This window comes from Pan troglodytes, chromosome 6, assembly GCF_028858775.2.
Source record: "Pan troglodytes isolate AG18354 chromosome 6, NHGRI_mPanTro3-v2.0_pri, whole genome shotgun sequence".
Classification (NCBI taxonomy): Eukaryota; Metazoa; Chordata; class Mammalia; order Primates; family Hominidae; genus Pan; species Pan troglodytes.
Genome location: NC_072404.2, coordinates 92,993,395 through 93,006,024, shown reverse-complemented (window position 1 = coordinate 93,006,024; position 12,630 = coordinate 92,993,395). Strand labels below are relative to the sequence as shown.

At 34.9% G+C, this 12,630-nt stretch overlaps 1 protein-coding gene across 2 annotated transcripts in view; it reads left to right on the top strand.

The window, feature by feature from the left end:
- The first annotated feature begins 5,290 nt into the window (after positions 1-5,290).
- SEMA3E (semaphorin 3E) overlaps positions 5,291-12,630 on the top strand; it is a 283,057-nt gene continuing 275,717 nt past the window's right edge. For both annotated transcript variants that reach the window (XM_527803.9, XM_054687610.2), the window contains exon 1: positions 5,291-6,056. In XM_527803.9, coding sequence (XP_527803.7) covers positions 5,942-6,056 — 115 coding nt within the window. In that variant the 5' untranslated portion in view covers positions 5,291-5,941. The remainder of the gene's footprint in view (positions 6,057-12,630) is intronic.

Below are 12,630 nucleotides of genomic sequence, written 5' to 3'. Positions count from 1 at the left end.
TTATTCATGTTTGCCGAGCCTAAAAGACTAGCCAAAACCCAACAGCCTACAAGGGTCGGTATTCAATTAACTAACCAAATCACTAATATGTGTGCAGCTGGAAATCACAGAGAGTATGTTCTGCCATCTACAACCTGGAATATAGGACTTTATTTCCTGAGTTCAATCACAGACACTGATTTTTGAAGCACCAACTGCTTTGAAAGGTTTTTATTTTAAAACTATATATAGTTCATTATTAACATTTATTAAAGATAGGTTCCTGCTAGTATAGTATTTGGATATCTATTATGAAGTCTTTCCTAAATCATATCCTCTTAAAAAAATTGGAATGTTTGGAACATGGACCCTGGTGTCTGGGTTTAAAATGGCGATTATGCTGCTTACTGGTGTTTCTCTTCAGGCAAGTTACTAACTAAGCAGTTAACCAACTAACTAAGTTACTGACATCTGTGTCCTACATTCTGTTTTGTGTGACAATAAAAATGGTACCTATTGCATCGAGTGATTTTCTAGGTTTAATTGGATTTTATATGAATATGCCTTGCATGCTGCCTAGCATATAGAAAACAAAAAGTTAACAGTAATCATTATTTTTATTCATTTTAAAGTGGAATCAGTTTGGAGTATAGTGCTAGATATTGAGATTAATAGTAACATATTATAACCAATTCACCACTGGTGCCACCAGTAACTCACAAATATGTATAACAAAAGACATAGAAACCCATCAATTATAACATATTATAGAAGTGTTTTTTCAGAATGTTAGATTTTTTTTTTAATAGAATGTTAGATTTTTTAAAGCAACTGATTGGAGTTCTGTCTCTTTAAGGAATTCTCTATAACCTATAAGGAAGAGTATAGGAAAACCTCCCAGGGCCTGTATATTATAGAATTTTCAGAAGTAATCATTTCATTTTGCCATGAAAAGGCATGCAAATCATGACTGCTCTTTGATTAAAGTTCATTAAAGCTTATTTTGGCTCCAAATGCTTATTCTGCTTTTCTTTATTATTAAAGACCTAAAAGAAAATGAGAATAAACCTAGTATAAGTTGGAAACAAAGAATTTTAAAATTTTATGAGAGCAATTTCATTAAAATTTTATGAGTCTTTTTTGCTTTTTAGAATAGCTGGTCAAAAATGGAAAAATACTAGGCCAACTTATTGGATTGTCAGCCATCCAAATGATAACATCAAAATAACATTAGCCAAACCTCTTTCAGGCGGGTGAATGATTGGTGAATGATTGGATCGTATATGGTACTAATTGATGGAATGCCATTCTCCGGGACTACCCTGAGCAGCATACAAATCAGGAGTAATGTAGTTATCTGTCCTTATCTGCCTGAATCACTGAATGTGGGAAACAGTCAATCCAGACTCTAGATCCTTTACAAATTCTGTGATATAAGGCATCTGAATAGAATGACCAATAAAAGCATTAGCAGTCCTGACCTGTAAAACCTGGAAGCAGCAATGGCGGCAGCAGCAGCAACAGCAGGTCTTATTGGTTGGACATTTGAGGTGCTCCAGACTGGAGGTCATTGGGATAGCAGGCCTAGCAGGAATAGAAGAGAGATTAGTGAAGCTGAAATGCCATAACTACCACAGAGAAGTTATGTTATCTAAGTATTTTAAGCCCTTATAGATTTATAAAATTTATGTATTTCTGTGTTTAGTTATAAACAGGATAATTATCATTGCTATTTTGATACTTTGGTTTTTTTTAATGCTTTTAACCATAATGGTCTTCAGATGTAGTACTATGTAATGTTGTCCACCTATAAATAATGTATATGTCATCATTTTTGTGTAAATGTTCAACTGGAAAAGCTAAAGGCATATTCCACCCCATTCTACAAGTGGCACAGGGAATTACTTTACCTCTTACTTGGCCCTCAAGTATCCACATCTCTGCCTCTCTGTATGAATAACTTCTGCTGAAGTAAGTTTTAGTGGCACATAGAATGGAATACACCGTAATACCCCATCAGCAACTTGTTAATGCTCTAAGTTTGTCCAAAAGCATGTTCCCTGAAGCACAGTAGGTACAGTGTGTGCATTTAGTCAGGAGAGGCTACGGTCTGCTGTGGTAACAAATACACTAAGTAGCTTAACATAACATGTTTCCTCCCATTCATACAAAGTCTCTTGTGAGTCTGAGTAACTTTCTAGGGTAGCTGTCTCCAGTGGTGATTCAGTAATGTAAGATGATTCAATTTCATCATGCCACCATTTCAAGGTAAGTTCTCCTCTTTTGCCACAGAAAGGGCTTCAGAAAGACCAAATGATTTCTTAGGAATATTTCACTGCCTCAGCCCAGATGTGATACATATCACTTCTGCTCATATTTCCTTGGCTAGAATTAGTCAAGTGAATTCACATGACTGCCAAGGAGCTGGAAAGTATAGTCTCCCATATACCCAGGAATGAATATTGATGATATGATATCGAAGGAATATTGATAGGTACTGTCTCCCACAGTATGCAAGATAATTTTAAGTCATGTAGAAACAAACTTTTACGACTGTTTGGTTTTTGCATGTATTTGAAAAATACAAGTAGGACATGAAGCCTATGAGGTAATGGTTTCATTTTATATTAATTTAAGTTTAATTGCAGATACTATGTGTTATATTAAAAATGGTGAATGTGGTAAACAGATGCCTAATGTTTTGGTAACACTGCCCTAAAGGAACATCTGTCAAACACAAATCTTAGAATGTAAAATTTCAGGCAAACTGGGAACATGAGGTGGGGCATAGCAAGCTGTTCTTCAACAAGTACCTAAGGTTGATTCAACAGCAGATAGTATGGGATTGCCTCCTGGGAGGGCTTGTTGTAGAAGCTAGTTGATTTTCTGCTGTTGAAATTGGAGAACCAGTGATGGAACCCATCATGGGGGAGACTGCAGCTCCTGATGAGTACCCAAGTTTCTTTTTTTTATTTTTCTCCTTTTTCTACCAGACTGAGATTGCTCTTCATACAATGACGTAAGACTAGCAAGAATGAGAGATTTTGGAATAAAACCCTTGACCTGGCAATCAATTCCTTTCTAATTGGCATTTATCTTCTCCCCTGGTTTTCCTTGTTGTCTGATATTGTTCAAACTGCTAGCCTGGATCCTCTCAAATCAAATACAGTAACATCACCTGATATTGTTGGTAACTCCAAAGTTTTTCAGTCCACTAAAGCTCTTCCCTTACTGTTGGTGGTAAGTCAGTTGTTGTTATTGTTTTTAATTTTCTATTTCCATGTTTCCCAAGAGTATCTAGAAATGGCTCCCAAGGATTCAGATTTTGATGATGTGATTTGTCTACAGTATTATTGATTTGTGTGTAATTATGAATAGAAGCCTCTTTTATTCTCAAAAAAGTCTTGTTTAGATGATGAGCTATTTGATGACTCTACTTCTGAGGATTCTTCTTGTTTTATTTTATGATGTAAGTGACTAATTTGGTCCCAAAGACTCTTTATTCCATTGCTAATGCCACATGGGGGAAACTGAGGCTATAGTTTTCTTAATAGTCATTTTTTGGCATCATCTATATATTTTCTATAGGATAAAGATAAAGGTAAAAGGACACAAAGAGGAGTTAAAAGAAATAAGTAAGGACATTGACAACTGGCAGATAAGCCAAAGCACATTTTGAGGAATCTAAACAACCCATTATTCTGGCATTTACTTCTAAATTGCTCCAACTTAATCTGAAGGATGAGATGTAAAACCAAAGACAGATCTTGGCATTCATAACATATATTCTCTTGTCAACACTTTAGAGGTGCATATTTTGTGTACTAATGAAATGATTGTAATGTCTCACATTGTCTCAGTTCTATAGTAGAGTTAGGACAGGCACTATGCAATCTTAAGTAGAATTTCAGTTATGTGAGAGTAGCCATGAATTTGCAATAAAAGGTATAGGCACCACATTTACTTTTCCTATAATCCTACTATTAGATAACACATATAAGAGCTGCTATTTATTTTGTCATTTGTTTCCATCCTAGAAGAAAGCAAAAAAGAATTTTGAAGGTACAATGTATCACATTTAGAGCAACCTTTAGGTCTGTAGCTCATCAGACTGGCTTTTAAAATATGCAAGCATTCCAGGTTAAAAGTCTCTAAATACTTCATGTCGTTTTACTGTTAAATAATGTTTAGAGTTTGGTATCTTTTGTAGACCTTGGAAATCTAATTATTTATAATATCCAGTGACATTTACATTTTGCTAAATATACTCTGCTTGTATAAGAACATCTCATGATTAGAAAAATGGGTAGAGAATGCGTGGCTGTACATATGTTTCTATATAATGCAAAAATATCAGGGTGACTTATGTTATCTTTTTGTTATAGTTTCATGATTTTAAAACATAATTCTCAAAAAGTTTTTAACTATTAGCATTTAAAATACAGAATAAGAAAAAGTTATCATAGTTGAGATCAGTGTTTACCATTTAACTCTCCACTATCAAATCAAATATCTATTCAAGTTTATTGGTATCTTAACATAATACCATTCATTTCCATGCCAACAGCTCCTGAGTGTTTGGCTTAGTTTTTGAGATTGATTGAAGGTAGATTGTAAAGTTGACCTATTGTGTTAAGCTTATTTACACAAACACAGTGTCTTGGAAAATCAACTCTGGAAGTGCATAGCAGTTGAATCCTAAGGTATTTCACATCCTAAGTTTTCTAATACCTGCTTTACAGAAATCCCTTGGGTGGTGAATCTCAACTTTGCCAGTTACCTTACCTGGGGGAAATTACTTCAACATTCTTAAATTTGAAGTAAAATTTAGGAATTGCTTTAGGACAAAGGATTTGCCTTTAATTTCATTTGACCAATTTGCTTAAGTAAATAATTTATCATTTCTATCAAATTTATGAGACAATCACAGATGAACTTTTTTTTTTCAGGCTCTTGAAACACACTTTTCTTAAAAGAGTTTAAAAATAACATCCCTAAGATATAAGTAATAGAAAAAGACTTAATTTTGAAAAAACCTTATGGCAACAGTGAAAAACAGAATTTGGATTCTGGATGGTTACAAATAGATTATTTTCAGAAGAAGTTGGATTTATTCAACTTAGGTCAATTTATCTTGGTAAGAATTTAAAAGCGCTTTCTGATGCCACATCCTTGTCTGTCACCTATTCTTAAATAATCAGTCTATGTCATCACCCCTCCCGAACTCCCCATTTCCCCCATCAAAATGTGGACTTCTCTCCTGCTGCTGAGTAACGTGGGGCTGGTTATGACTGGGAGGGAGGATGGGAGCGGGGCACGTGGACCAGAAATACTTCCTAGAAACAGCAAGTACGCTGCTCAACCCTGCCTGAACTTTCCTGTAAACAGCCACTGACAGACTGCATCCCTGCTGGGTGGATCCTGCGACTCCTAGAGGGAATGGCACTTCTTGTTTTTAATTAGCAAGGTGAAAGGTGAATTAAAGCTAGCAGTTTGGCAAGTCAGTGCAAGAGGCTGACTTCTGAGAGGCTTCCAGGAGCCCGAAGAGAGGACCTCCACGGGAGAAGGGAGTGCGTGTGCTCGGTTTTTTTTTTTTCTCTTTTTTTTTTTTTTTTTTTTTTTCTGAATGAACAGCTTTGCCCAAGTGACTGAAAAATACAGCTTCTTCCTGAATCTACCGGCGTAGTTGCTGAAGAGCGCTCTAGACAGGACATGGCTCTGAAGACTCACTCTTTGGAATGTCCTCTTGCTCCCGGCTTATAAACAACTGTCCCGAGGAAAGAAAGGTTTTACATAGCCAAATACAGCCTGACAAATGGCACTTCGGAACTGTGCTTTCTGATGACAACGCGTTCGATTTCTGACAAAGCCTCTCGCACGCTGCCCCTGGAGGGAAGTCCTAAGTAAAACTCAGACCCTCCTTAAAGTGAGGAGCGAGGGCTTGGACGGTGAACACGGCAGCATGGCATCCGCCGGGCACATTATCACCTTGCTCCTGTGGGGTTACTTACTGGAGCTTTGGACAGGAGGTCATACAGCTGATACTACCCACCCCCGGTTACGCCTGTCACATAAAGGTAGGTTACCTTTCCAGATCCTTTTGTTTAAAAAAAAAAAAAAAAGAAAAAGAAAAAGAAAAAAGAAAAAAAAAGTCGTTTAACATTAACATAGGCTTATGGTCTTCAAAGACCTTTAAAATGCACCTGAAAAATTTATTGCAAAACTGACCTAAAATTCTAAGTACCTCTGATTAATGTGTCATACTCACCTCATCTGAAAACAGTGCAAAATCACATGTCAACTTAGAGATGTTATTTTTGTCTGTAAACATTGGATTTTATCAATAAGGAGTTCACTCACTAGCCCGCGGAACACAGGAAGGGAGGAAGCAGGTTGTAAATAGCCTTGAGAGGCTGAATCCACCAAGTTAACAGTAGATATTTAAATATCAGTTTATGCATATGAGAAACAAGGATGCTGGGAAAGGGCTATAGAAATAGGGGTGCAATTTGTTCTTTTTGTTTTTGTTTTGTTTTGTTTCCATAATGGAGGTAAGAGGAGGAGAAAATAAAAATCCTGAGGAGAAAAATGATGCCCTACCCATAACTGTCATCATCATGCAATTAAAATGATTAACAACTAATATAAATTAGTTTTCCAGTTGAATTGATTATTAGAATTTTTTCATGTGTGGCAAAGGAAAATAGTTTATGACAATGCTTGTAAAATGGCTAATATGGATTAAAGTATTAGTATTCACTAGCATTTGTAGTGTAAATTTATATTGCCTTAATGAAGATCTAACAGCAAATGTTTAAATATTTCATTCTACAATTGTCTTGTAAGGCAACATCATACTCATAAATAAATGATTAAAAGATAGATTTTGCATCAGGACCAATACAAGCCAGTCATGAATAGGTTTGGTAATTCCTCCTGTAAACAAACAAACAATAAACAAAACCATGCTCAGAGAAAGTGACTTTGCTGACTTAACATAAATTCAGAATAAATTGTCAGCAAAGAAGTATTTATTATCACCAGCCATTGAGACATTGAGACAGATAGCAGATGTAATACTCAGGATTACATAAGAATCATTTTTCAATTGTGTAAGCTTTTAAATTGTCCCCCACTGTAGAAAGAACAGAAGCTTGTATTTTCTAAGTACAGGTAGAATATTTATCAGGAGAAACAAAAAGGGAGTCCTCAATTTTATGTGACATGTTTGGCCTTTTTGTCTTTTTATTGGACAATCTTCAGTAAAAGTTGACTATAGAAATTTTTCATTTTTAGAATAGTGGATATTTTCTTAGTTTAAACAGATTTCCTATAATACTATCCAGTAGATAATATAAATTTAAGAAATCCATTGATATTAAATTGGTAAAGTGTTTAAAATATAGTGCCCAGAATTAACACTAATCTTTTAACTTGGGAAGATGTATCATGGTATGTATCAAAATGCCTATTTCTAAGAAGTTTATCATCAAAGATGTCAACATGTACAAATTTGATGTGATGGAATATGGACAAATAAAAATGCAAAAAAATATAATTGATTGTTTTTCTTATGTAGACAAGTAGATAAGCTGCCAGTTTTTGCAAGCTACAATTCTGTTATATCTAGTATTAACCTTTTATACCTTATTATTGGGGTACTTGTGCTTTCATGGTTCAATATCAGTGTGTTTTCCAACAGGTCACATTTTAATATTTCATAAGAGAGTTAATAATTTGATCAAAAAATACCAAAGTTCTCTGATACAAGTAAATGTTATGCATAATACTATTATCGAGTTCATCTTTATTATGTCACTTTCATTCAAAGAAATAAATGTAACTGATGTTATGAGTGGTGTCATATGGTGTGAGAGTAAAATCGCTAGTATCTATATGTACACTAGACTGAAAACTCCCACAGGATTTCCCTTAACTTTGAACTTAATGGAACCAGCTGAAAATGCACAATATGATGTTTTTATACAAAGGCAGAATAGAGAGAGTTACCTGAAAATAGAATGTTCCTACTTGTGCAATTTAGTTAGTAAAGTCAGTTAAGAGATCACACTGGAGATGCTACCTGAAGCAGCAAATGCCTACTGCACCTCAGGGGCCTCAGTGAAAAGAAGAGCATATATACTGTCAGAGGAGGGATATTCAGTCCCACCAATACAATATGAACAGCCCATTTATCTCTCAACACTCTGGAATTCAGTGAATATTTTAGAAGTCTTCAAAAACTAGGAATAAGATATTACAGATTAATCTTTTGCTGACTTGAATAATGTCAGTAATGACAAGTGTTCAGTAGCAAGTGAATTAAGTAATTAATATTTAAATGAGTATATAATCTTTCAATATAAGAGGCACTAGGTATATGTGCACCGCTGCCTGACCACTAGCAAGGAAATCCAGGAGGCTCCCTGGAGGTAGCCTACTAGAATAATTCAGAAATTCTTTTCACAGTTGATGATCTAAGCTGTATGGGAGAAAGGCAGGCATTTTTCTCATATTCTTCACTTTTAAGATGGCATTTGAAAACACAAGCCTATTGTTTCTTCCCAAGGAGGAGGAGAAAGTTTATCATATACAGAGCGTGAGTTAAATTATATAAAAATATGTTCAGAAAAAAAATGTCCAGAGATTTGCCCTTTTCCTCTCCCCTTCATTCTCCATTACTATTTCTGGGAATGACATGTTCTTAACTAGAGCTGGAAAGGAAGGGATCATTAGGATTAAAGAGGAGAAAAGGCAGAGAGAGAGAGAGAGAGAGAGAGAAGGAGACAAGGTACAAGGGTAGTAAGAGGTGTGGAATATTTTCTAGTTGATTTCCTACTGCCTTGTGCCCCAATGGGGTAATATTGAATCCCTCTCTCTTCTAACTGAATATCTCACTGCACACTAATACTAAGAAAATATACTGGCTTAGGGCAAGCCTGGTGGATAAAATGATGAGATAATTACTCTTGTTGAAGCAATACATAAATCTTTTAATGTATTTTCTAGTTACAAGGTAAATTACATTAATAAGTAAAAATGTAGCAAAGATTAAAATGGCAAGATGCTGTCCTGCTTTGTAAAAATTTTCAGTCAAGATTTGAGTTGAGTTTGGCTGTATCAGGCAAATATTTAAAAGTTCATGAATAGTTATGCATTATAGCTAACTTTATCCCAGCTCAATAGGGTAATATTGGTGAGATTAATGCAAAATTTTAATATTCTTCCCCAAGGGTTTCTTTGAAAAACACTGTGGTCCTCAGGACAGAAACCAAGGAAAGAGAGAATGAAGGGAGAAAAGTCCTGGTGGATTCATCTACTTCCTTCTGTTGATATCTGTTCTCTCCTTATCTTTCACCATCCTGCACTAATGAGGTTACAGGGAAGGCAAAAATAAGCTTCTTGATAATGGAGCTCAGAGAAGAAAAAACAAATAAGCCAAGACCTATGTTGAGCAAGAAATACCGATGTACATGGAAAGCCCCAGAAATTCAATCATGGGAGCTTGGCAGACAGTGGTAGGTGTTTGAAGTCTCAATAAGCAAGAATGCAGTTGCAGAAATCAAGGAGAATTGCTGCTTAAGCACAAAATGTTCTCCTAGAATAGTTGGTGAAGAGACATTTAAATAAAGGCATGGATATGGCAGAAGAGCATTCCTAAAATATGTTAACATTATACATGTAGATTTAAACATGGAATATATACTTATGCAGATAGAACTTGTGATAGAGTGTTAATTAGTGTATCTGTATTGGGTATTATAATCAATTAAATACAGATTTATCATAGTTCAGAGAGCTCAGGATTTGAAATCAGAGGCCTCTACTCCAGCTCTGTACTCCCCACTTATAATAATGATAATTAATTGTCTGCATCTCAGTTTCCTCTATTTGAAAATAGGGGTAGTAATGGTAATTTGCCTGTACATTTTACTGGGTTTTTGAGAAAATCAAGTGAAACAACAATATCTGTGAATGCACCTTATCACCTAAAAACTATTTATATTATTAATGTTTTTGCAGACTGATACAAAGTGAGAATATTGGAAGGAAACAGGTCCTAAAGAGAAAAACCTTGAAAATGTTATGAGTTTATATTTCAACAAGTGCTAGGATAATGCTAATATAGAAGACAGGATAAAGTTGCTCTTAAATCGCATAAAACATATGATTTATCTTGATAGATTGCACTCACTCCAAATTTCATCTTCCATATCTTTGACCTCTAGTTATAATAACTCAGAAGATGATTACATTGTATGTGAATTTTCCAAGATTCATGGCCTATATATTTTTTTTTTTGCTGTAGTGTACACATATCGATTTGTTACATGTATTCACTCTACAACACACATTTTAGAATTCATTCCATTTACAAGAAAATAATTGACAGAGAATTCTAAAACAGCACAATGTTAAATAAATATTCTGAATGATCATTCTGGAGGCCATGGTATTTATTTTATACCCAAGGCAAATAAAAAATGAGGTAGTGACTGAGCCAGTTTTTCCTGACCCAGCTCATAGCTTTGGTTCCTCATCCAATAGCCTGGTATTATCAATAGTGACATTAGTCACACATCTCTGGGTGTTAATAAATAAAAACTGGTCATAAGACATGATTCATAAGCAGAGTGATTAAATAGGACCCAGGACGAAACACTAGCCTATGTGCCCAGAGCTTCAGGGAGAGACAGTGAGAATTAAGTGGTGGATTTATTAAGAAATAGTTTATATTATAAAAAATATCACTGGATAAGTTGTGAGAAATTACAATATGTTTTGTTGAGTCTGCTTTATATAAAATATGCTTTCTGGGGAGAGAGGCTTCCTATGAATTTTAGAGTGCTATTATTTGCATTTTTATATTTGCTACAGACAAATATTGTCCATGTATCACATCAGTGCATCTGGATATATGAAAGTCCCCAAATGTTTCTATGAATTATTAAATTCTTATCTGGATGTTGCATTTTACAGTGGGAAAACAGTTATCTTTTAGTATGGAAATAGGGTGAGGGAAGCTCAGGGTTAGGAAAAAACAGTTCATATATTAACAGTGAATTTATATATGAACTGGGTCAATTTTGGAGTGGAAAATTTATGTGTATCAAATCATTTTTTCAGCTTTACAAGGGAAGTATTCTATACATAATATATAATCAATGCCTGTTCTTTATTAATAAATATATTCAACAGCTATGATGTCATAATGAAATATTCTTTAAAAATTATGTTGTCATATTGTTGTTTTGCTATCCAGGTCAGATTTGTCATCTAGTCAGAGCTGAGAGTATTACACAGAGAGGGCCTCTGTTTCTTTCTGGGATGAGATCACTTGGTGGCCTCAGTTCTATGACCACATAATAAAGCACCAAACCATGAAATTGGTTGTTACTGGTGAAAATTATTGCTAACAATCTGCTCAGTCAGTTTTATTTCATCAAAGACATTTAAAGGAATCATCATTGAGACTTCTTAGTGGGAGTATGTGCAAAGATGTATTTCTTTATCTTTGTATATAAAACTCTTCTGTGGTTTAATAGAGGAATTTAGTCTGCAGGAATCCAGAAATATCACTTTGCATGCATGCATGCCCCTTCATACATAGCCATCCCAGTGTTAAAGTCTTATAATTTCAGTCTCTGAGAGTTAAAAACAAAACTAAACTAAAATTATACCATTTATAATATTTTCCAAAGGGTGCAGAATGAAGATTTAGATTATTTTCTTGGTTTTAATAGACAGGGCCATAAGTTAGTAGTTTCTAGTGTAACATATGACACTTTGTAATACTCTGTACCTTATACAAAGGATGATGGTTATTTTGATATTTTTTTCACAGTAAAGCCTTAAATAACATTGGAGGCATAAGAGAAAACATCAGTGTTATTATTAATTCCTTAGTCTTAAGTGAGCATTATTCTTTGCACTCATGATAGGAATGATAGTGACAAGACTGGGTATTTTATAGTCTGGATATTCTGGACTAGGAATGAACAGGACATGTCCATACCACATTTACACCAAGTGTTGCAGTCTCTGATATTAAGAGAACATTTTTGGTCAAAAACAGTGATGACTTCAAGAAAAGACATCTCTGCGGAATTGTTATCTTTCCTTCATATGGCCCTATGGTGGCCAAGACAACTGATTACTCGAGAAGTTTTCAGCCCTAGTTCTAACACCTATTTCAGGATATTCTAACCATAGGGCTCCTTTGCCTTGGTAACCTTACCTCCACAACTGGTATGAAAAAATAAAAGAGAAATCTATTGTCATGCCTGATTTCTGGGACTTAGAAATGTGTTTCACTTCCATCCTTGGTACCTAAACTCTCAGCCATCACTGTGCTATGCTCAAGGATTTAGCTTGTAGCCTTGGCATAGGAAACATAGCAGCTAGTTTAGGCCCAGGTATTAGAAAACACTCTTACATTCGAATTTCAGTGGCCTAAAACTCCCTAGACTTTGGATGAGGCATATCTAATTTGAATCTGGCTTCAGACTGCATGGCATGAGCAAGTTACTTAGGTTTTCTGAATATGCATTTTCTTATCTTTCAAGTGGTAAAACATAATTTGCAAAAATTTGAAAGGATTACATGAGATAATGCAGATTACTGTGCAGAATACTTAACCCTTAGGAAGTT